The sequence below is a fragment of the Sus scrofa genome, chromosome 7 (genome assembly GCF_000003025.6).
Source record: "Sus scrofa isolate TJ Tabasco breed Duroc chromosome 7, Sscrofa11.1, whole genome shotgun sequence".
Taxonomy (NCBI): domain Eukaryota; kingdom Metazoa; phylum Chordata; class Mammalia; order Artiodactyla; family Suidae; genus Sus; species Sus scrofa.
In genome coordinates, this window is record NC_010449.5 from 47,384,784 (window position 1) to 47,411,836 (window position 27,053).

General features: G+C 39.3%; 1 protein-coding gene across 1 annotated transcript in view; it reads right to left on the bottom strand.

Annotated features, from left to right (window-relative positions):
• The window catches only part of CHRNA5 (cholinergic receptor nicotinic alpha 5 subunit), a 43,012-nt gene that overhangs the window by 1,924 nt on the left and 14,035 nt on the right, over positions 1-27,053 (bottom strand). The window contains exons 2-5 of the mRNA XM_021098834.1: positions 13,192-13,343; positions 7,855-7,899; positions 5,725-5,834; positions 2,970-3,801 (exon numbers count right to left, since the gene is read on the bottom strand). Coding sequence (XP_020954493.1) covers positions 2,970-3,801; positions 5,725-5,834; positions 7,855-7,899; positions 13,192-13,343 — 1,139 coding nt within the window. The remainder of the gene's footprint in view (positions 1-2,969; positions 3,802-5,724; positions 5,835-7,854; positions 7,900-13,191; positions 13,344-27,053) is intronic.

A 27,053-nucleotide genomic window follows, 5' to 3' on the forward strand; every position in this document is an offset into this window, starting at 1 on the left:
ATTCTGGCTTAGTAGTGTTTACTTATTTTAATTTTTAAAGATAATGCAGCCTGAGGTTAATTTCAAGACAAAAGCTAGTCCAAATAATATATATTCAGCAGCTGAAATAGATATATTTATCTTCCTCACCTCACCTGATTATTTAGTCTTGGGTTTCCTAGGGCCCCTGGATTCAGCTCATGAGTTCAGATCTGCTGGCCTGTAAGGCATTCCCTCCCCGTTTTTGCAGCCCAGGCAGGGAGCTGGCTCAGCAGGTCTGAGTGACCTCAAGGCAAGGTGCAGGCTAAGACCAGGCCCTGAGCACCAGAGGCTCCCTCCCATAAGGCCATGTCCTTAACAAGGGGTTTCCCTAGGCTTCTGCTCTGAAGCGTGGGGTCTTCCATAGGAACTGTTCTCCATGTTTCAGGATATGTAGAATTTAATGGATTAACAGCTTACCACTTCTCTGCTTAGTTTTTCCCCTGAAAATAAGCCCCATTTATTCATGGAAAGAGCCCTGACCATTTTGCCCAACACTTGGCAGACATTCATTAAATTCTATTTCAATCTGCCTAATATCTATATTTTTCAAGACTCCATTGGTAGCCTCACTTTATAAACTATTTATAGCAAATAGGAACTTGATAATCCACAGGATTAAAAGTTTATTAGAGGGAGTTCCCATTGTGGCTCAATGGTAATGAACCCTACTAACATCCATGAGGATACAGGTTGGGTCCCTGGCATCCCTCAGTGGGTTAAGGATCTGGCATTGCTGTGGCTGTGGTGTAGACCACAGCTACAGCTCCACTTTGAACCCTAGCTGGGGAACTTCAATGTGCCACAGGTGTGGCCCTAAAAAGCAAAACAAAAAATTTATTAGAAAAAGTGTATATATGTGTGTGTGTGTATATATATACATATATGTAGATATATGTGTATATATATATAAACTGAATCACTTTGCTACACAGCAAAAATTAACATAACATTGTAAATCAACTATTCCTCAATAATTTTTTTAAAAGAGTTTATTAGAAACATATGTCAAACATTCCTTGGCGGAGAGGGCTGTTATTTTACAGATTCATTCCATCTGCCTACCATACCTGCTAAAAATTTTTCCATTTAAAAAAGCTTTAGAGATTAGAATTCATATATATTTTTAATGCTAGGTACTATTTTATTATTTTTTGATTTACAATATATTACTTTCAAGTGTATAGTATAGTGAATCAAAAATTTTATAAATTATACTCCATTTATTATAAAATGTTGGCTATATTCCCTGTGCTGTACAATATATTCTTTTTTTTGCCATTTCTTGGGCCTCTTCCGCAGCATATGGAGGTTCCCAGGCTAGGGGCTGAATCAGAGCTGTAGCTGCCAGCCTACACCACAGCCACAGCAACATGGGATCCGAGCCGCGTCTGCGACCTACACCACAACTCAGAGCAACACCAGATCCTTAACCCACTGAGCAAGGCCAGGGATCGAACCCGCAACCTCATGGTTCCTAGTCGGATTCGTTAACCACTGAGCCACAACAGGAACTCCATGTATAATATATCCTTATAATTTATCATTTTATACATAGAAGTTTGTACCTCTTAATCTCCTAACCCCTATCTTTCTCCCTCTTCCCTTTCACCACTGGCAACCACTAGTTTGTTCTCCATATCTGTGAAAGAATTCACATAATTTTAATGAGACTGTTCAAAGTAAACTCAATTATGAAAATAGTATTACAATCATAGCTCTAAAAATGTTACACAAGACAAATAAAGATAGTAATAAGATTGAAATATTACATTTTTTTAATGGCCACACCTGTGGCATATGGAAGTTCCTAGGCTAGGGTTCAAATTAGAGCTGCACCTGCAACCTATGCCACAGCTCGCAGCAATGCCAGATCCTTCACTGCTGAGTGAGGCCAAGGATCGAACCCGCATCCTCACAGAGACAATGTCAGGTCCTTAACCCACTGAGCCACAAAGGAACTCCGAAATATTACACGTTTTGAAAGGACTCCAGTTCGATATGATCACATGAATAAAATATATTCTTGTTTGATTCTTGCAAAACAATAAAACAAAGAAGGAGCCAATGAGTTATTTTTCTGTAATAAATTTTTGAGCAAATTTTTGTTTTTAAGCAAATTAAGCATATTATTAAGTACTACACTATGCTTCACGTGTACACCCTGATGTATAATACGTAACACCTGAGAATACCTGACTGCTTTTAATTTCACTACCATTCTCTTGTAAGTGAACTGCAAAAAGATTTATCCTAGAAAAAGACCTTGGCTATATTTATAATGCCTACATTCTTTAAGAAATAAAATCACTTTTGATAAATTACAATGCAGTTGTGCCTGCAGATTATCACAGAATTCTGAAACAAAGTTACTGAAGACAAAATTTAAACAGTTAGGAGTTCTTGTCCTGGCTCAGCAGAAACAAATCTGACTAGTATCCATGAGGATGCAGGTTCAATCCCTGGCCTCGCTCAGTGGGTTAAGGATCCAGCGTAGATGCGGCTTGAATCTGGTGTTGCTGTAGGCCGGCAGCTACAGTTCCAATTCGACCCCCTAGCCTGGGAACTTCCATATGCTGCGGGTGCAGCCCTAAAAAGACCAAAAAATTTTTTTTAATTAATTAAAGTAGTTTTTTAAAAACTGAAAATGGTGAATCACGTCAAAGCCAAGAAATGAACGGCCGGATTATGATGCCTCAGCGTAACACAGTTTTTTAAGGATGCTGATGGGGAAAATGGAGGAGTGACATTTGTGTACGTGCCTCATTTTGCACATGTTTTAACTGAAACACATTTTAGCAGCAATCTTTTACAGGACAGCGTGTCAACACTTCTGGCCCTCGGTCTATGCTTAGCCGTAAAGGTCACACTGTTCGCCCAGCCTAACCTCGAAGGAGATCAGCCTTTGTAAACACACACACACACACACACGCACGCACGCGGACAGGTACCTCACGGACATCATTCTCCTTCATGACGTGTCTCGTGATATAGCGAATAGAATCAAGCGCCGCCTCCAGGGTGTCTCTAGAAGATCGCGGTCCACTGCTGCTCTCTGTTTCCTCCTTCTGACCGAAGTACCTGTCTACGTGGCTCTGCATGCAAAGCAGCTTGGGAAGCTTGTGAAGAAATATCTTGCGGACCCATGGAGCCATGGCGTTGTGGGTTGCAGAGGAACGGTGATGGATGTTGATGGCAAAGACAGTGACCATGATGGACAGTGTCACAAAGATCATGGTAAACACCAGGTACTCTCCAATCAGCGGGATGACTTTGGAAGACGAGGGTATGATCTCTTCAATTACAAGGAGGAAGACGGTCAGAGAGACAAGTACGGAAGTGCAGAGACAAATCTTTTCACCTTCATTTGAAGGAAGATAGAAGACAAGTACGGTTAAAAACGAGAGCCCAATACAGGGTATAATAAGGAACAAGGTGTAAAAGAGGGGCAGGCGCTTAATGACAAATGAGTAAGTGATGTAAGGGTACCAGCAACAGCTGTCGGTTCTGTTTCCTTTGCTTCCCGTCGCGCTCACAATTTCCCATTCTCCGTTATCGAAAAAATCTCTCTTGTCCACATCTTGGTCTTCCAAAATGATATCAACCTGGGATCCATCGTAAGTCCAAGAACCGAATTTCATGGAACAGTTTTGGAGGTCAAATGGGAAAAATGTGACATCGATGGTGCAGGAACTTTTGTAGTTTGCCGGTGGCATCCAGGTAACAGTGCCGTCGTACCTGACGACGGTTTTGGTACTGGCCCCTTCGAAACGTCCATCTGCACTGAAATACACATGCACATAGTAACAATGTAGAGATTAACCATCCTGGGCGTGCATTTTACAAGCCTAAGCTTATACCGGCGCACGAAATGCTTTCAAAATTATTATACTTGAGGTATACCTGCTACAAGTATGGGACTCTAGTTTAAGGTCATGGCCTTTAAAAATCTACTCTGCTGAAAAGGAACCCCTCTTTCCACACCAGCTCCGGGACAGACAGAGCTAAACTGACGGAATCCTGATATTCAAGTGGTTGAAATGATCTCACTTTATATAGAATGTGATTAGGCTACTTATTACAATGGACGTGCACAGAGTCAGAACCTGAATCCACATTCCTAGGCTGCCCACAGTGCTCCTCCCCATCCACGCCAAGTACTGGATGCTTCCTGCCCTGACAAGGAGAGAACAACAGTCTCCAGCCAGGCGCGACGCTGGAAAACAGCCGTCCCTCTCAGCTCTGCCACCAAGTGAATTCACACACCAGACAAGTCCAGCAGGAAGCATCACCACCACCAAGAACATCTTCAAAATATTGCTCTTTATCTTAAAATTCATGCGATTTTGCATACTCCTTTGTAATATATCCATGTTAAGTATATACGTGTTGGGGAGTTCCCTTCATGACACAGTGGAAAGGAAGCCAACTAGCATCCACGAGGATGCGCGTTGGATCCCTGGCCTTGCTCAGTGGGTCGGGGATCCTGCTTTGCTGTGGCTGTGGTGTAGGCCGGCAGCTGTAGCTCCGATTCAGCCCCTAGCCTGGGAACCTCTCTATGCTGCGGGTGTGGCCCTAAAAAGAAAAAAAAAAAAAAAAAAAAACTGTTTTGCAAGGACTCAGAGTAAAATGAGGCTCCAGGGAGCTGCATCCTACTACCCTTAAGGCATGTTGAGAAGCATGGAGGTAAAGGTTTGAAAAGTTAAAGACATTTTTGATTAGCATTTGTTCTCTCCCCCATGCCAGTGCCTTCACGCAGATAACACCAAGTGCTTTAGCATGAGGACAAATTGCTGGAATTGTCCTGGAGTGGTCCTTGAAAAAAAAAAATGAAACTAATATCCACAAGTGGCCTTTACCCTACGTGAAAAACCATCCTCAAAACACACTTGGGTAGAATACCCATAACTATGAGTTCACAACTAACTAAATGATCTCACTTTATACACAAAATGTGATTAGGCTACATATTACAATGGATGTGCACAGAGTCAGAACCTTCCAGCATTCCTCACTGTGGAAATTACAATACAGTATTTCAGCAAAATTAGAAGGATGAACATATGAACATGAAGCATGACCTTCACTGTTTAAAAAACAAAACCAAAAAATCTGGAAGGCAGTCAGCCAAAAATGTGAATAAGAACATAAGTGGCTAAATGGGGATGTCAGGCTGCCTCCCTGTGACCCTGTCCGCTCTCCCCACAACCACTACCACATGTGAGCTGTGAGGTCTTGGACGACGTATAACCACCCTCCACCTCCGTTTTTTCGTCCATCAAATAGATGTAATGACACCTAGTCCATGAAGTTATTGTGAGAACGGAATGAATAAAGCATGAAAGGCACTGAGCACATTGCCAGGCACAGAGTAAGTTCACTAATAACAGTAATTGCCTCTACACGATGGGATAACAGGATTGATTATATCCCCTCTCAGCTTCCTTACACCTTGCTGGATTTCCTAAATGTTTCACACATTTTTGAAACTGAAGAGCACGCTTATGATCAGAAAACAATATGCCAAAGCAGGGGAGAGGACCCACAGAACCAACCTGTAGGTTCGTGAAACAAAAGGACCTAAGATTAAGTTATGCGATTTTATAGCTAAACAATTTTCAAAAGGAAGAAAAAATTCCTAGTGCCTAATAGTAATACAGTTGTTTTCTCATGAAAACATGAAATGATATTTTGGTTATAACTTACTTATCAAACAAAACGATGTCTGGGGTCCAGAGAGAGTCTGAAGGGACACGTATAACTTTTATGCCACCGTAGTCATCCGGGTTCCACTTTAATTTTACATCTATCCATTCCTTTAAAACAAAGTAACCGGATTTGATTTCAATAAAATAGTCAAAAACCATGAAAATGATACTCTCTTTACCAAACACAGACATCTTCAACATGAAAGCACCTCCACTCCCAATAGAGAGGAATCCCCTACATGTCCTTCTTACAGGCACTGGGGGACAGCCCTGTCCCCTCATGCAGTGGCTCTAGCCATGGCTCTCAGGAGACACAGTAGAGGACCAGAGCTGGGTGTTCATGGCTCTGCTCAACAACCCCCTTCCCACCAACCAACCATGCCCAGGAGCTGCAGCCAAGAACACCAAAGGCCCAGGTTTAAGGGAAACCTTTTCTTTTCTAGCCTTTTTGTCACTGACTAGCTGGACTGGTCCACACAAAAGCAGCTGGATTTATTACACATTTCACATAAACACTTTGTCCAACACCCACATGGTAACAATTCTGTGATCATGTCAAGTTAAGACTTGCACCCCTGGAATTCCCTTCATGGCTCAGTGATTAACGAACCCGACTAGTATCCACGAGGATGTGGGTTCGATCCCTGGCCACCTTGCTCCCTGTGGGTCGGGAATCTTGCGTTGCTGTAGCTGTGGCATAGGTCAGCAGCTATAGCTCTGATTCAGTCCCTAGCCTGGGAACTTTCATATGCCACAGATGCAGCCCTAAAAAGTGGAAAAAAAAATTTGCACCCCAAGGAAAACATACAGGCCTTTCAGGAGTTTGGGGTTAGGAAACTGGCAGGAGGTATTAAAAATTAGGAATAATAAAGAAAAGGTGCAGCAGAAAGGAATCGCAGAAAGGAATCCGACTAGGAACCACGAGGTTGTGGGTTTGATCTCTGGCCTCACTCAGTGGGTTAAGGATCCGGTGTTGCTGTGAGCCGTGGTGTAGGTCGCAGACACAGCTCGGATCTGGCATTGCTCTGGCTGTAGCATAGACCAGCAGCAACAGCTCCAATTTGACCCCTAGCCTGGGAACCTCCATAAGCTTCAGGTGAGGCCCTAGAAAAGACAAAAAGACAAAAAAAAAAAAAAAAAAAAAGAATAAAGAGAAGTTCCCACTGTGGTGCAGTGGGTTAAGGATGAAACGTTGTCTGTAGCAGCTTATGTCACTGCTGAGGCATGGGTTCGATCCTCAGCCCTGCTCATTGGGTTAAGGATCTGGCACTGCCGCGCTGTGGTTTAGGTCACAGCTACAGCCCAGATTCCCTGGCCTGGGAAGTTCTATATGCTGCCGGTGCAGCCAAAACGGGTAAAAAAAGAACAGAGGGATGCACTCAACAGCAGCTGGGGAACATATGATGGCACAGTAAAAAGAAAAAAAAAATCCCTTTATATCAAAGGGACTACGAAAATCATTACATTCTTGCCCACTCTCATCTCACTCAGGGTTAAAAGTCCTAGATGCCCTTGAGCCACTTGCTCATAAACTCTGCTAGGAGCACCATTTGCTTCCTGTTGCTTCGCTGACCTCCTCTCCTATACCCCTACCCCTGGCCCACTCACCTTGCTGCTCCTTGAACACACCAGGCATCCTCCAGCCCCAGGGCCTTTGCAGGTTTGTGTCCCCTTGTCTGGAACAAGCTCCATCCCCAGATGCTCACAGGCCTTGCTTCTCCCCCTCCTTCAAGTCTCTGTTCAAATGGTACCTTCTTAGCAGCACTTCCCCTACCCATTCTATTTAAAAGCAGAGTCCCCAACACCCCCATCTGCCTTCCTAATGTATTCTTCTCCAAGCTTATCAACTTGAAATGTACCGCACAACTTCCTATTTATTACCCCCATTGGAATGAAGTTCCTTGAGGGCCTAGGCTTTTGTCTGTTTTGTTCACTGCTGTTTCCTAGGTGCCCAGAATAGTGCCTGGCATAGAGCAGGTACTCAAATAATATTAACTGAATGAATAGAACTCCATTTACCTCATCTTTCTGCATCCTGCCAGTCCATCAAGACCAAAGACATCCCTTTTTGTGCCACAGACCCTACAATGACAGTGGCACCAGCCAACTCTTTGAATTTAATACATACCTGTTTCAACCAGACATTGGTGGTCATCAACTGATTTTTCTCATCCTAGAAAATAAAAATTTAAATAAGGCTGATTATTTTGATTACAGAAACAATTCTTTTTCTTTCTTTTTCTTTTTTTTTTTTTTTTTAGGGCTGCACCCAAGGCATATGGAAGTCCCAGGCTAGGGGTCAAATCAGAGCTGTAGCTGCCAGCCCACATCACAGCAACAGCAATGCCAAATCCGAGCCATGTCTGCAACCTACACCACAGCTCATGGCAACACCAGACCCTTAACCCACTGAGCAGGGCCAGGGATCAAACCCACATCCTTATGGATACCAGTCGGGTTAGTTACCACTGAGCCACAATGGGAACTCCAACAATAATTTTTTAAAATAAGAATTTTCTCATTTTTATATGAACTTTCTTCTCTATATAGTACCTACATTCTGTTCATCAATTTGGTTCTCTGGAAAAGCTGGATCTTTTTTTCCAGCCTAGTTTTACATGGTTCCTTCCAACATACTCTATATTTCACATAAGCTGACCTAAAGTATACCACTGGCTTTTGGGGGTGTTTTTGTTTGTTTTTGTTTTTGTTTGTTTGTTTTTTGCTTTTTAAGGCCGCACCATGGCATATGGAAGTTCCCAGGATAGGGATCAAATCAGACCTGCAGCTGCAGGCCTACACCACAGCCACAGCAATGCAGAATCCAAGCTGCATCTGTGACCTATACCACAGCTCACAGCAATGCTGGATCCTTAACCCACTGAGTGAGGCCAGGGATCGAACCTCCATCCTCAAGGATACTAGTCAGGTTTGTAACCTGCTGAGCTACAATGAGAACTCCACCAGGGGCATTTTTAGATTTAACAATAATAGTCTCAACTAGTATATCTCCTCGAACCTGACTGCAATCCAAGAAGCACAGAATTATTTTTTGTTCTTAGCACTAAGAAAGAAAGAAAAAGGCAGATAATGAATTGTAAGCCGTCATTAATTATAGGACACATCTTAACTTCCAAAGTGCCAAAATGTGGGAAAATGTGCATCTTATCATCAGTGAGATACAGTGTTTGTACGATTCTTGAGAGACTACAACTTGCAGTCGTTTGCTTCTGCTGAGGCACAAATTTGAAACTTTCCATGGGGCTGCTATGTTAGGAAAAAAACGTTGAGGTCAGATGCTTGAGTGGCAGATTCATAAAGCTTTTATGTCCTACTTTTCTAGAGAACCAGCAGTCCTTGGGACTTGCCACTTACACTTTCCTGTTGTCATATCTTTGCTTATGCCAGTCCTTCACTGTATGTTCGAGGCTAATTAAAGTGACGGCTCTTGTGTTAAATTTTGCTGAAGTATCATGGAGCCAACTGAACCAGTAAAAGCTCATGATGATGGATCAACCACAAAGAGACCTTGTGTAGGATGCAATGCTCAGAGCACAGATACCATAGAAGTACAAGGAAATCCCTACAGATGGGCAGTGAGGGTGAGGTATAAATAGCGCAGGTGACTGGAGGGTCCCCATTCCTTATTCCATCCTAACAAGAGGTAAATGACCTAAGAGAAAGGAGGAGACCAAGAGGAAGTACGTCCCTAGAGACAAAGGCAGCTGCTAGGTCTCTGCACGGAAAGAACAGTTCCTAAGAAACACAGCAGGGCCAGCCCCTAACACTGACTTTTCCAATGAGCAACCTGCCTTGATTAAAACACTACAGCTGCAAAGGACCTAGAGATTTTATCTACTGTAATCTCTTCATTTTGCAAATATGGAAACTGGCCCAGTGAAGCAACTTGCTTAAAATCACACCACCAGGCAGTGGTAGAACCGATTCTAGAACTCAAAACTCCTAAATTTAAACTCTCCTCCACCAGCTCTACTGTCCACCCCCATCACACACCATCCAGAGTAACTGCTGAGCCCTGTATTAGAATACGCAAAAGTTCTAAGCAGAGGCATTAAAAATTGAAAAAACTTTGGGTAAACATATTACCTATGATGCTATATGGCAGTAGTTCATATTTGAGCGTCTAAGGAAAATTACGGACCCTTTCCCCAGAAAAATGTGAACACATATTGTCAATACTTAGTACCTATACCACAGCTCATGGCAACACCAGATCCTTAACCCATTGAGTGAGGCCAGGGATCGAACTTGCAACCTCACGGTTCCCAGTTGGATTCATTTCTGCTGCACCACGACGCAAACTCCTGACATAGATTTTACAGGGAGGGCGAGAACACATAGGAAATGAGACAGGAATCTGAGGAGACTTCACAGAAGAGCCAGAAAACGTGACCACTCTTGCTTCTACCATTTTCTAGAATGTTCCTCAAGGATCAGGCTCCTGTTATCCCTGCTTTAAAAACTCATCGATTCAAAGTTTTCCATAACCACCACCCAGGCCAGCATCCTCAACTTCATCTCTCACCTTGAGGCCAGTCTTGACTTTCCTCGTGAACACTTTCTTTCATTTTTAATTTTCCATTATAGTTGATTTACGATGTTCTGTCAATTTCTGCTGTACAGCAACATGAATGTTTTTCTTTTGAATGCACCACAACGACCGCATATAAAAAGCAAAAGCAAACCCCTCATCTTCTCTGCCCTACATCCATAACCAATTTTCTCTTTCAAACTGGGTACTCATCTAACCACCTGGCTTCAAAATGAGATGCCTCCCTCCATATTCAGTGGTCAGGTCCTGTTCTTTCTTATACGTGGTCTTCTAACTCGCCTCTCAAGCTTTTAACCTAACCTTTCACTCTTCGAAGCCGCGTGTTTAACTACCTGACTGATCTTGCTGAAGTACTGCCTTTACCTTGTCTGTGACCCAGCAGATCTCTCATTCATTCAGCATTTACTTTGTGCCAGAGAGCATGCTAGGCTCTGGAACAGACACAAGGACTGAAGCTCACTTGGTTCGCAGATGCCAGCACCTGAGTACCAGTCAGTGTAATGAGCACATATTTAAGTGCAAAGGAAAGGGCTGTTGGAACACAGGAGAGACTGGCTTAGGAAATTTGGATTTCAGAATCTGACAAATGCATCTGGCCTGAGGAGAAACGGCTTGTGCCGAGAAAGGAAGTTCTCCAAACAGAAGCGATGGCAAGAGCAAAGCGATGGCAAGAGCAAAGTGCAGACACCACCCCTCACTTCTCCACCACCCAGTCAGACCATTCCTATGGAGTGGGGCTCCCAACGTTAACCTTTCCATCTAAACAGCCGAACAAATAGGCTTAGTATTCTCAGGTACCTATGATTTTATTGTTTCTTGTTATTAAAATTCCATTCTCTCTGCATGCCAAATCCTATACTTAGCACAAGGCCAGCTCAAGTGCCATTTCGTCTACCCTGCCTTCTTTGATAATCTCAATCAAGATTTGAGTTCCCCGATATCTGTGACATCACGATTTAGTAGCACCAACATTCTAATGTTATTCCATTTATGTGCCAACAGCCTCAACTAGCAAGAAAGGTTGAGAGCAAGCCCTAATTTACTTCCTACTTCCCTTTTACTTCTACTTAAAATCTCCCTGTATTGTTTAGCAAAGGATCAGCAGAGTCCAGATTCACTGACCTTTCCGGAAGCAATTAGGTAACATATATCACTCAACAGACTTCAAAAATGTAGAACTTCTGGAGCTCCCTGGTGGCCTACTGGTTAAGGATCTGGTATTGTCACTGTTGTGGTGTGGGTTCAAGCTGAGAACTTCCATATGCTACAGGGGAAGCCAAAAAAAAAAAAATGTATTTCCTTGATACACTTTCTTTCTTAAGGAAAGGAAAAATTCAGACATTTATATACAAATCTATTCATCCTTCTCATTTATAACAGAAAAAAACTGGGAACGAGCTTCTGCCAATAATAGGAGAATGTTTACATGAATTATAAATCTCATATAGCCATTAAATATTACATTTGAAGATTATGTGATAAGAAAATGTTTATCATGTAACAACAGGGAAAAATAGTAATCAAAATAATATTCCAATTTTGTAACATGCTCACAAAGAAAAAACTGGCAAGAAATACAATAAACTGTACAACAAATAAAGAATACCAAGTCTTCTCTTAGTGGCAGAATTACAGACAATTTTTATTTTCTTATTTGTATTTTTTGATCTTTCCAAACTCCCTCTAAAAATCATGCATTGCTTCTCTAATCATAAAGGTGGAGTTTCCACTGTGGCTCAGTGGAAAGGAACCTGACAAGTATCCATGAGGACTCGGGTTCAATCTTTGGCTTCACTCAGTGGGTTAAGGATCCGGCGTCGCTGTGAGCTGTGGTGTAGGTCACAGGGGCAGCTCAGATCCTCTGTTGCTGTGGCTGTGGTGTAGGCCAGCAGCTGTAGCTCTGATGCAGCCTCTAGCCTGCAAACTTCCATATGCCACAGGTGCAGCCCTAAAAAGCTAAAAAAAATATTTTAAAAATTTTTTTAATTAAAAAAGAGGAGTTCCCATTGTGGCACAGCGGAAATAAATCTAACTAGGAACCATAAGGACTCAGGTTCAATCTCTAGCCTCACTCAAAGGATTAAAGATCCAGCGTTGCTGTGAGCTGTGGTGTAGGTCACAGATGTGGCTCAGATTTGGCATTTCCGTGGTTGTGGTAAGCTGGCAACTGCAGCTCCGATTTGACCCCTAGCCTGGGAACTTCCATATGCCGCAGGTCTGGCCCTTAAAAAAAGCAAAAAATAAAAAGTTTTTTTTAAAAAAGGCATATCTATGTTATTTATACACACACACATAAACACATGTATACTTGTTGACTAATCTAGGAACAGGGAAATAATTATTGATTGACATGATCAGAATAGGAAGAAACCAGTTTAAAAACCAGTGTGATCTTTTAGTTTAAAATAGAAAGAATCCATGACAATAAGAATGAGTTATCAGGGAATTTATTCCCTGGTGAACAGCACATGGAAAAACCTCTGAAATGTCTTAAGTGTGATACTGAGGCAATGGTCTGTTCAGATCCTTTTTGGTCCTAAAAACCTCAAACTCTATTCTTGGATTTCTTTCTTTAAAATTTTTGACTTTTTGACCACATTTTTAAATACATTTAAGGAAAAACTTCCATATAAAATTTAGTATATTTGAATTTTTAAAAATAGATTTAATTATCAAATGAGATAAAATGTTTTCAAACTATGCAAGATTACATAAATACACTGTATTCCTCTGTCTGTGGTATAATAATTATTCTTCCCTGGTGAGTTCCTTGAGGAAAAGGACCATGTTCATTCACCTTTGTAATCTCTGTGGCTTAACACAGTGCCCGGTTCACAATACGCTCTCCATAAATCTGCAGGAAGTTGAATATGTAATGATATGCACACCTACCACATCCACTAATTGAGATATTGCAAGGCCAAATTTTATTTTTATTTTGTCATTCAGGTGTTCCACAGGACGAACCCATCTTTCGTAGTCTTGAAATAAATCCTTAAACAAACTATCTTCGTGTTTTGCCACAAAGGACGGTTCAGTTAATCCTGCATAACAAATTTTTAAAAGTTAGTGGATTGGCTTCTGTCCCACCAAAGAGCTCTACTTTTAAAAAGTTTGGCATTACTAATGAACCAAAGTATAAGTTAGGCTATTACCAAAGGAGGTTTTAAAATGAAATATTAATACAAATTTTTGTGATCAGGAAGGGATGTTCTGGATAAGATATATTTCTTAGTTAAATCAGATGATTCACATGTAACTATGCTGAATTACCTAAGAAGCAATCAGTACTTAATACAGAGTAATTTAAAATCTAAGTAACAAAAGCTTTTAAACTACCAGGGCTGGGAGCTTCTTGTCATAAAATTCCAAACCTAGAAAACACATATTAAAGTTCATTGTCGAAATAGGCGTTCCCGTCGTGGCTCAGTGGAAACAAATCCGACTAGTAACCATGTGGTTGTGATCCCTGGCCTCGCTCAGTGGGTTAAGTATCTGGCATTGCCATGAGCTGTGGTGGTGAGAGCTCGATCTGGCGTTGTGGCTTGCATAGAGCTAGGCTCATATGCCTCCTTTTTAGGGTGTGGCCCTAAAAAGCAAAAAAAAAAAAAAAAATAATAATAATAATAATAAATAAAGTAATAAATAAAGTTTATTGTCAAAATAATTTTTTTTTTTGGTCTTTTTTTTTTTGCCATTTCTTGGGCCGCTCCTGCAGCACATGGAGGTTCCCAGGCTAGGGGTCTAATCGGAGCTGTAGCTGCCAGCCTACACCAGAGCCATAGCAACGCGGGATCCGAGCCGCATCTGCAACCTACACCACAGCTCATGGCAACACAGGATCCTTAACCCACTGAGCAAGGCCAGGGCTCGAACCCGCAACCTCATGGTTCCTAGTTGGATTCATTAACCACTGCGCCATGATGGGAACTCCGATTGCCAAAATATTTTAAAATTTGTATAGAAACACAAAAAACCCAAAATAACCAAAGCAACATTGAAAAACAGAAATGGAGGAATCAGGATTTCTGACCTCAGACTGTACTACAAAGCTACAGTCATCAAAACAGTATGATACTGGCAGAAAAAGAGAAATACAGATCAGTGGAAGGGGATAGAAAGCCCAGAAATAAATTCAAGCACCTATGGTCAACTCGTCTATGACAAAGGAGGCAAGAACATAACAAGTGGAGGAAAGACAGTCTTCAATAAGTGGTGCTGGGAAAATTGAACAGCTACATGTAAAAGAATGAAATTGGAACATTCTCTAACACCATACACAAAAAATGAACTCAAAATGGATTAAAGACCTTAACATAAGGCCAGATACTATAAAACTCTTAGAGAAGAACATAGGCAGAACAATCTTGGACATAAACTGCAGCAATTATCTTGTTTGATCCACCTCCTAGAATAATGACAAAAACAAAAATAAACCAATGGAACCTAATTAAACCTAAAAGCTTTTGAACAGCAAAGGAAACCATTAAAAAAACCAAAAAGATGGCCTACAAAATAGGAAAAATCTTTGCAAATGAAGCAACGGACAAGGGATTAATATCCAAAATATATAAATGTCTCATGGAGCTTTATATCAAAAAACCCAAAAACCCCAATCCAAAAACAGGCAGAAGATCCCCACAGACATTTCTCCAAAAAAGGTACACAGATGGCCAAAAAACACATGAAAAGATGCTCAACATCCTAATTATTAGAGAAAATGTGAGTCAAAACTATAATAAGGTATCACCCCACACCAGTCAGAATGGCCATCATCAAAAAGTCTACAAACAAAAACTGCTTAATAGATTGTAGAGAAAGGGAACTCTTCTACACTGTTGGTGGGAATGTAAGTTGGTACAACTGCTAAGAAGAACAGTGTGGAGGTCCTTAAAAAAACTAAACATAGAACTACCATATGATCTGGCAATCCCACTCCTGGGCACACGCCCAGAGAAAATTCTAATTTGAAAAGATGCATACACCCAATGTTCAATGCAGCACTATTTACAACAGCCAGGACATGGAAGCAACCTAAATGTCCATCAACAGAGGAATGGATAAAGAAGATGTGTACATATATACAGTGGAATATTATTTGGCCATAAAAAGAAGGAAATTATGCCATTTGCAGCAATTAGATGGATGGATGGACCTACAGATTGTCATACTGACTGAATTAAGTCAGACAGAGAAAGAGACATATATATGATATCACTTATGTGGAATCTAATAAAAGATGATACAAAACAACTTATTTAAAAAAACAAACTCACAGATTTCAAAACCAATCCTAGGGTTATCAGAGGTGAAACCATTTGGGGAAAAGAATTGGGAGGGTGGGAATGACATATACACACTACTACATAAAACAGATGATTAATAAGAACCTACTGCATAGCACAGGAAAATATACTCAATACTGGGTAATAATCTATATGGGGAAAAATGATGGATATATTTATATGTATGACTGATTCACTTTGCTGTACACTTGAAATTAATACAGCATTGCAAATCAACTATACTCCAATAAAACTAAATTTTGAAAAATGGAAAAAAAAAACCTCCTTAGAGAAAAAAAAATCATTAGCCAACTACAAAATAAACATGCTTTAATTTACATGCTTCTAATATATAACTACTGAATAAAAATTATTCAGATTTGTCACACTGTTGTTTACTATACATTTGTATACAATTACCTTAGGACCTAAGATTAAAAAAAAAATTCAAAATTTTAAAAGGTTTAGATGCCACAACCAAAGACTGGTTAGATGGATGGATCACAGTTATGTTTATACTTCTACTGAGCTTAAATAAGCCTCTAAAGAAATGAGTTTTTTTTTAATGTTGTCTGGACCCTGGAGTCTCTGTTAAGGAAATGCAGAATATGTGAAATTCAATGATGACATTTACTTAAGACTCAGGATTTTACAAAGGAAAAAACATTTATTTAAAACAAAATGTCACTGGCTTATTTATCATATAGTAATACACAGGGATTTAGAGTAGCTAGTGTTGACCCTTCTCTAATCTAAAAGAAATGTTGCTTCAAATGGCATTATTTCATTCTTTTTTATGGCTAAGTAGTATTTCACTGTGTATATATACCACATCTTCTCTGTCCATTCCTCTGTCAATGGACATTTAAGTTTCTTCTATGTCTTTACTGTTGTAAACAGCACTACCATGAAAACACTGGAGTGAATATACCTTTTCAAATTAGAGGTTTCTCCAGATATATGCCCAGGACTGAGATTCCTGGATCATATGGTAACTGTTTTAGTTTTTTAAGGAACGTCCATACTGTTTTCTATGGTGACTGTACCAATTTACATTCCCACTAACAGTGTAGAAGTCTTCCCTTTTCTCCATACCCTCTCCAGCACTTGTTAAGATTTTGTTCCTCCCAACAAAAAAAAGTCCAGGACCAGACATGCACTTTAATGGTGAATTCTATATAACATTTAACAAAGAATTAATACCAATCCTCAAATTCTTTCAAAAAAAATAGGAGGAAACCTTCCAAATTCATCGTATCAGGACATTATCCTGATTCCGAAATCAGACAAGGATGCCATAAGAAAACTACAGACCAATATCTCTGATGAACATAGATGCAAAAATACTCACAAAATATTAGCAACTGAATTCAACAATATATTAAAAGGATCATATACTCTGATCAAGTGGGATTTACTTCAGGATGCAAGGATGGTTCTGTGTCCAGAAATCAATCAGTGTGATGGACCACATTAACAAAATGAAGAATAAAAATCATACGGGCCTCTCAAAGGATGCAGAAAAGCATTTAACCAAATTCTGCATCAATTTATGATAAAAACTCTCAACAAAGCACGTACAGAGGGTACATATCTCAATATAATAAAGGCCATATATAATAACCCACAGCTAATATCATACTCTATGGTAAAAAGCTGAAAGCTTTTCTTCCAAGATCAAGAACAAGACAAGGATGCCTATTCTCATCACTTTTATTCAACATAGTATTAGAAGTCCTAATCAGAACAATTAAGCAAGAAAAGAGATAAAAGACACCAAATAGGAAAGGAAGAAGTAAAACTGTCATTATTTGCATATGTTATGATATTATATAGAGAGAAAACCCTAAAGACTCTACCAAATAACTTTTAGAAATTGAAAAGGAATTCAATATAAAGTTGAAGGAACCAAAATTAATAGACAAAAATCTGTTGCTTTTCTATATGCTAATAACAAATTATCAGAAAGAGAAATTAAGAAAACAATCCCATTTACAACTGCATCAAAAAAATAAAATAAAATACCCAGGAATAAATTTAACCAAGGAGGTGAAAGACCTGTAGACTGAAAGCCATAAGACAATGGTGAAAATTGAAGAAGACACAAATAAAGGGAAAGATACACCATACTCATGGATTGAAAATTACTATTGTTAAAATGTCCATACTGCCAAAGCAATCTATATATCAATACAATTGCTATCAAAATTCCAATGGCATTTTTCATGAAATACAACACAATCCCAAAACTTGTATGGAAACACCAAAGACCCAAATAGCCATAAGAATCTTGAAAAGGAGAGCAAAACTGACAGCACCATGGGCCCTGATTTAAAACTATATTACAAAGCCATAGTAATCAAAATAGTATGGTATTGACATAAAAACAGACACAAAGATCAATGGAACAGATAGACAGACCCAAAATAAACCCACACATATATGGTCAGCTAATTTATAATAAAGGATCCAAGAATACATAATGAGTTACAAAATAAATGTCATAGTGATATAATGTACATAATGCACAGCATAGAGAACATAGCCAATATTTCCTTACTATTTTTAATAAGCTTATGTGGTATGTAATCTATAAAAATATCAAATACACTGTACATCTGAATCTAATATTGTAAGTCAACTATACTTCAATTAATAATATTTAATATCATAAATATGTATATATTTGCATGCACATACACACAACAGTAAAAAGGACTGCCTCGTCAATAAATGGTCCTGGGGGAATTGGACAGCCACATGCAAAAGAATGAAATTGGACCATTATCTTATACCATACACAAAAATTAACTCAAAATGGAGTAAAGACTTGAACATAAGACTAAAACCATAAAACTAGAAAAAAACAGAGAAGGTAAGCTCCTTGGCATTTATCTTGGTGAAGATTCTTTGGATTTGACACCAAAAGCAAAGGCAACAAGAACAAAATAAACAAGTAGAACTGTATCAAACTGAAAAGCTTCTACATAGCAAAGAAAACCATCAACAAAATGAAAAGGCAACCTACTAAATGAGAGAAAATATTTTCAGATCATGTATCTGATAAGGGGTTACTATCCAAAATATATAAAGAAAACATACAATTCAATGGCAAAAAAGAAATTAACAAATGGCAGAAAAAAGAAATGATAACATGGCAGAGTGACCATTGGTTCTGTAGCCATGCTACAGTATTCGATACCAATCAATGTACAGCCAAAAAAAAAAAAAAAAAAAAAAAAAAAAAAAAAAAAAAAAAAAAAAAAAAAATCAGAGAGATCTGAATAGACATTTTTTCCAAAGAATACAGATGACCAGCAAGTACATGAAAAGGTGCTCAAATTCACCAATCATCAGAGAAATGTAAATCCAAACCACAATGAGATATCACCCCATACCTATTAGAATAGCTATCATCAAAAAGACAAGTAATGACAAGCACTGGTAAGGATGTGGAGAAAAAGGAAACCCTTATGCACTGTTGGTGGAAATGTAAATTGGTGCAGCCACTGTGAAAACAGTATGGAGCTCCCCCCAAAATTAAAAATAGAACTAATATATAATCCAACAATTCCACTTCTGGATTTTTACACAAAGGAAGCAAAAACACTCGAAAAGATATATGCAACCCCATGTTTGTTGCAGCATTATTTACAACAGCCAAGATATGGAAACCACTAAGTGTCTACCAGCAAATGAATCAATAAGGAAAATGTGATACATACATACAATATACACACACAATGGAATATTATTCAACCACTAAAAAGAAGGAAATCCTGCCATTTGTGAAAATATGGATGAATCTTCAGGGCATAAGAAAGATAAATACTATATGATCTCACTTATATGTGGACTCTTAAAATAAAATAAAAAAACCCCAAAGAACCCAGTTCATAGATGCAGAAGAACAGATCAGTGGTTGCCAGAAGTGGGGAGTGGGGTAGGGTTGGAAGAAATGGCTGAAGAGACTCAAAAGGTTAAAAAATTCCAGTTATAAAATAAATAAGTCATGGGGATATAATGTACAGCATAGTGACTATAGTTAATAATACCATGTTGCATACTTCAAAGTTGCTAAGAGAGTGAATCTTATAAGTCCTTATCACAAGAAAAAAACTGGGATTGTACATCATGATCAAGTGGGATTTATCCCAGGGATGCAAGGTTCTTCAATATCCACAAATCCATCAGTGTGATACACCACATTAACAACTGAAGAATAAAAACCATATGATCCTCTCAATAGATGCACAAAAAGCCTTTGACAAAATCCAACACCCATTTCTGATAAAAACCCTTCAGAAAGTGGGCAAGAGGGAACCTACCTCAATATAATAAAGCCACATATGACAAATCCACAGCGAACATCATTCTCAATGGTGAAAAGCTGAAAGAATTCCCGCTGAGATCAGGAAAAAGACAAGGATGTCCACTATCGCCACGACTATTCAACATAGTTTTGGAAGCCCTAGCCAGCAATCAGAGAAGTAAAAGAGATAAAAGGAATACAAATTGAAAAGGAAGAAGTAAAAGTATCACTATTTGCAGATGACATGATACTATACCTAGAGAATCCTAAAGACTCTACCACAAAACTGTTAGAGCTCATCAATAAAATTGGCAAAGTCACAGGATACAAAATTAATACACAGAAATTGACTGCATTTCTATACACTAACAATGAAAGGTAAGAAAGAGAAATTAGGGAACAATCCATTTACCATGCATCAAAAAGAATAAAATACTTAGGAATAAACCTACCTAAAGACACAAAAGACCTCTACTCTGAAAACTATAAGACACTGATGAAAGAAATCAAAAATGACACAAACAGATGGAAAGACATACCATGCTCTTGGATTGGAAGAGTCAATATTATCAAGATGACTGTACTACCCAAGGCAATCGACAGATTCAATGCAATCCCTATCAAAGTACCAAGGACATTTTTCACAGAACTCAAACAAAATAATTTTAAAGTTTGTTTGGAAGCACAAAAGAATAGCCAAAGCCATCCTGAGAAAGAAAAATGGAGCTGGAGGAATCAGGCCCCCTGACTTCAGACTAGACTACAAAGCTACAGTCATCAAAACCACATGGTACTGGCACAAAGACAGAAACAGAGATCAGTGGAACAGGATAGAAAGCCCACAATTAAACCCACGCACCTACAGTCAACTCCTCTATGACAAAGGAGTCAAGAACATACAATGGAGAAAAGACAGCCCCTTCAATAATGGGAAAACTGGACAGCCACATGTAAAAGAATGAAATTAGAACACTTCCTAACACCATACACAAAAATAAATTCAAAATGTATTAGACTAAAATATAAGGCCAGATACCATAAAACTCTTAGAGGAAAACATAGGCCAAACACTCTCTGACATAAACAACAGCAATATCTTCTCAGATCTACCACCTAGAGTAATGACAATAAAAACAAAAATAAACAAATGGAACCTAATTAAACTTAAAAGTTTCTACACAGCAAAGAAAACCCTAAACAAAATGAAAAGACAACCCACAGAATGGGAGAAAATATTTGTGAATGAAGCGACTGACACGGGATTAATCTTCAAAATTTATAAACACCTTCTGCAGCCCAATAACAAAAAAAAAAAAAAAAAAACCCACCCTATCAAAAAATGGGCAGAAGATCTAAACAGACAATTCTCTAAAGACAGACAGATGGCCAAAAAAACACATGAAAAGATGTTCAACATCACTCATTATTAGAGAAATGCAAATCAAAATCACTATGAGGTACCACCTTACACCTGCCAGAATGGCCACCATCAAAAAGTATACAAACAATAAATGCTGGAGAGGGTGTGAAGAAAAAGGAACCCTAAGACACTGTTGGTGGGATTGTAAATTGGTGCAACAGCTGTGGAAAACAGTATGGAGATTCCTCAGAAAACTAAAAATAGAATTACCATTTGATCCAGCAATCCCACTCCTGGGCATCTGTCCAGAGAAAACCATGACTCACAAAGACACATGTACTCTGATGTTCATTGCAGCACTATTTCAATAGCCAAGACATGGAAACAACCTAAATGTCCACCAACAGAGTGGACCAAGATGTGGTACATATACACAATGGAATATTACTCAGCCATTAAAAGGAATGAAATACTGGCATTTTTAGCAACATGGATGGACCTAGAAATTATCATGCTGAGTGAAGTCAGTCATACAATGAGACACCAACATCAAATGTTTTCACTGACATGTGGAATCTGAAGAAAGGACACAATGAGCTTCTTTGCAGAACAGATACTGACTCACAGACTTTGAAAAACTTATGGTTTCCAAAGGAGACAGTTTGGGGGTGGGGGGATATGCTGGAGTTGTGGAATGGAAATGCTATACAATTGGATTGTGATGATCATTGTACAACTATAAGTGTAATAAATTCATTGGTAATAAAAATAAATAAAACCAAAAAGAAAAAAAACTATGTGTGGTGACAGAGGTTAACCAAACACTGTGGTGATAAGAAGAAATTTTAAAAAAATAATAATACCTTTTAGAGCAGTCTGAGGTACACAGCAAATCTGAGGGGAAGGTACAGAGGTTTTTCTACTCCCTGCTCTCTGCACAGGCACAGCCTTCCCCATCATCAGCATCCTCCACCAGAGTGGTACCTTCCTTGCAGGCGATGAACCTATGTTGATACACCATTATCACCAAAGCCTATAGTTACATTACAATTGACTCTTTTTTTTTTTGTCTTTTATCTTTTTTTTTAGGGCACACCCATTGCATATGGAGGTTCCCAGGCTAGGGGTCCAATGGAGCTACAGCTGCTGGCCTACACCACAGCCATAGCAACTCGGGATCCGAGCTGCATCTGAGACTATGTGACAGCTCACGGGTAACGCAGGATCTTTAACCTACTGAGTGAGGCCAGGGATCAAACCCGCAATCTCATGGTTACTAGTCGGGTTCTTTAACCACTGAACCACTACAGGAACGCCTACATTACAATTGACTCTTGACGTTATATATTGTATGGGTTTGGACAAATGTATATTGGCATGAACCCATCATTATGGTATCATACAGAGTATTTTCACTGCTCTAAAAATCCTCTGTGCTTTACCAATTTGCCCCTCCTGTCTTAGCCCCTGGCAATCACTAAGGTTTTTTTTTTTTTTTTATTGTCTCAGTTTTGTCTTTAATAATCTCTTTTGGTTAACTATTTGAAAAAAAAAAAAAGATTATGGCATTCACAAGGGTCTGAATATTTGCTTCACCCCAAAATACCTGTTGAAATCCTAACCTCCAAGGGTTATGGTATTAGTAGGTAGGGCATCTGGCAGGTGCTTAAGTCATGAGGATGGAGTCCCCATGAATGGGGTGAGGGTGTTATAAAACAGTTCCAGAGAGCTCCCCAGCCCTTCGCTGGGTGAGGACACAACAAAGAGTCTGAGACCTGGAAGAGGGCCCTCCACCAGCCACATTGACCTTAGACTTCCGGCCTCTAGAAGTGCGAGAAACAAATTTCTGTTGTTAACTATTGCCTTTGGAATGTATTAGCAATGAGATCCTGCTGTGTAGCACTGGGAACTATGACTATGATGGAGCATGATAATGGGAGAAAATAGAATGTGTACATGTGTGTGTAACTGGGTCACCATCCTGTACAGTTGAAAAAAATTGTATTGGGAAAATAATTTTAAAAAATAAAAATAAATCCAAACAACAAGAAAAACAACAAAAAAAAAAACCCAAACTCCTATTGTTTATCAGCTACTCAGTCTGTGGTATTTCGTCACAGCAGCCCAAAGAGACTGAGGCAGCATTTGAGTAATATAAATGTTAACTGCACATTTTTTTCCTTTGTAAACCTCAATTGCACATTTTTAAAACGTCAACAGCACAGCTGTGAGCATCCTTCATAAGTGAAGAGACTGGAGATCTGAGAGGCTGTCATTTTCCCAGGATCATACAGCAAAGGCTGGGAAGTTGACTTGTCACAAGGCTTTGAGCCAGGTTTGTCACCAAGGCCCATGTTTTTCCCCATCAAGTGATTCCACCTTTATGATAAGATAAGAACTAATTAATCATAGAACTCTAATTGCAACCCAGGTCAATCCTCTCTCCTCTTATTGGTAGCCTTCTTGAGGTTATGGAAAATGAGAAGAGGAGCCTCTCTACGCATTTAAATGTTAAGCACTAACATAGATAATGATGCAGGGAAACATCTTTATTTTTCTTAGTCACAGATATGATCCCTTCCTTGGGAGAGGCCTTCCTGATGCCAATGATCTAGGAGTTTTTTTTTTCTTTTTTCTTTTTTTTTTCTTTTTGGGGCCACACCCGCAGCATATGGAGCTTCCCAGGCTAGGGGTCTAATCAGAGCTACAGCTGCCGGCCTACACCACAGCCAGCAACGGCAGATCCGAGCTGCTTCTGTGACCTACACCACAGCTCATGGCAATGCCGGATCCTTAACCCACTGAGTGAGGCCAGGGATCAAACCCGCAAGCTCATGGTTACTAGTTGGATTGTTTCTGCTGCACCACAACGGGAACTCCCCCCAGTGATCTAGGATTAAAGAAGAATCCTGTTGCTCTCAGACATGGTAGAGGAAATGTAAAGTGTTACTGGCTTTTTGAAAAGTAATTTTGTAATATGTTAATCTTGCAAAATTTATCCAAAAATAGCAGCAACCCCACACCTGACTTCCAAAGCACTAAAAGCACAGTGCATAAGAACATGTGCACAAAAATGTTTACCACAGTAGACACTGCAGCAAAAATTTGGAAAAAACACAATCAAAGGGAGTAAGACATCTATTATGTGAAATAATATGCAGTCATTTAAAGGCATACAGGACAAGTGTGCCAAGACTACTCAATAGGGAAAGACAGTTTCTTCAACAAATAGTGCTGGGAAAACTGGACAGCTACATGCAAAAGAACGAAGTTGGATTCTCACCTTATACCATAGACAAAAATCAACTGAAAAATGGATTAAAGGAGTTTCTGCTGTGGCTCAGCAGTAATGAATCCAACTAGTATCCATGAGGATGTGGGTTTGATCACTGGCCTCGCTCAGCGGGTTAAGGAGCCATGTTGCCATGAGCTGTGGTGTGGATTGCAGATGCAGCTCAGATCCCATGTTGCTGTGGCTATGGTGTAGGCCAGCAGCTACAGCTATGATTTGAGCCCCAGCCTGGGAACCTCCATATGCCACAGGTGCGGCCCTAAAAAGACCAAAAAGAGGAAAAAAGAAAAGTAGGAGTTCCCGTCCTGGCGCAGTGGTTAACGAATCCGACTAGGAACCATGAGGTTGTGGGTTCGAGCCCTGGCCTTACTCAGTGGGTTAACGATCCAGCGTTGCCATGAGCTGTGGTGTAGGTTGTAGACGCGGCTCGGATCCCGCATTGCTGTTGCTCTGGCGTAGGCCAGGGGCTACAGCTCCGATTCGACCCCTAGCCTCCATATGCCGCGGGAGCAGCCCAAGAAACAGCTAAAAAAAAAAAAAAAAAAAAAAAAAAGTAGATTAAAGACTTAAATTTAAGACCAAGATCTATAAAACTCCTAGAGGAAAACCTCAGGGGAAAACGCCATGACACTGGATTTGGCAATGACTTCTTAAAAAGGACACCAAAAGCACAAACAACACGAACAAAAATAGACAAATGGGGATATATCTACTTTAAACTTCTTTGTACAACTCTAAAGGTAATAAAATTCATTGAATTAAAATAAAACTTTGGTTTATTAATGGACACAACCAATAGTGTGAAAAGACAACCTGTGAAATGGAGAAAATATTTGCAAATCATGTATCTGGTAAGAGGATAAAATCCAGAATACATAAAGAAATCCTACAATTCAACAACTCCCACCACCAAATAACTCAATTAAAAAATGGGCTAAAGACTGAATAGACATTTCTCCAAAGAAGGCATTAAAATGGCCAACAACTATTTGAAAAGATGCTCAATATCACTAATCATTAGAGAAACACCAATTAAAAATCACTAGATATCACCTCAAATCCAGTAGGACTACTGTTATTAAAAGAACAAAAAACAGGAGTTCCCCTTGTGGCGCAGCGGAAACGAATCTGACTAGGACCCATGAGGTTGCGGTTTGATCCCTGGCCTCGATCAGTGGGTTAAGGATCTGGCATTGCCGTGAGCTGTGGTGTAGGTGGCAGACGCAGCTTGAATCCTGCATTGCTGTGGTTGTGGTGTAGGCTGGCGGCTACAGCTCCGATTAGGCCCCTAGCCTGGTAACTTCCATATGCCACGGGAGCGGCCCAGAAAAGGCAAAAAGACCAAAAAAAAAGTTACCAAGACTGTGGAGAAGTTAAAACATTTGTAGAGTGTTGGTAGCAATATAAAATGGTGCAGCGACTTTGGAAAGTGATACGGCAGTTCCTTAAAAAATTAAAAATAGAATTATCATATGATCCGCAAATTCCACTTATAGGTATATTTCGCAAAGAACTGAAAGCAGGATTTTAAAGAGATATATTAGCACACCCATGTACATAGCAGCTTTACTTACAAGAGATAAAAGCAACAGAAATGTCCATCTATAGATGAATGGATAAACAAAATGTGACATATATACAGAATAGAATATTTTCAGCCTTAAAAAGAAGGAAATTCTAATAGGCTACAACACAGGGAAACTTGAGGGCATTATGCTAAATGAAATAAGGCAATCACAAAAAGACAAAAATTGTATGATTCCGTCCTCGCTTAGGCAGCACATATAGTAAAAAGTTGGAATGATACAGAGATTAGCATGGCCCCTGCACAAGGATGACACGCAAATTCATGAAGCTTTCATATTTTTTGCTTTTTGTATCCAACCAGCTTAGAATTACCAGTATTTGTAATTTTTCCATTTATAATCATAATTGCAATTAATCTTTAACCACATTTTAGTATCAACTTTATGTGATCCTTGTTGAAAGTTAAATGAATTTTGAAGACGTTCATGTTTTTAAATTTAGTGTTTATATAGACAATGAGAATTATTCAGTGAAGTTTAGAAAAATTAAAGCTTAATCTGGTTTCTTTGTAAAAAAAGAAAATGAAAATTAAAAAAACACCTGCACGATTCCACTTATGTGAGGTATCTAAGGTAGTCAAACTAATAGAAAGTAGAATGTGGCTACCAGGGCCTGGGGAGAGAAGGAGTACATGTATAACTGGGTCACTTTGCTTGTACAGCATAAATTGACAGAACATTGCAAATCAATGGGTATAGAACTTCAGTTTTGCAACATGAAAAAGTTCTGGAGATCTGTTGCATAATAATGTGAATATACTTAACACCACTGAACCATATACTTAAAAATGGTTAAGATGGTAAATTGCATGTATGTGTTTTTTTAACAATTAAATACTTTTTTAACACAATTTTTTTTTTTTTTTTTTTTGGCTGAACCCATGGCATGTGCAAGTTTCTGGGCAGGGATCCAATCCTC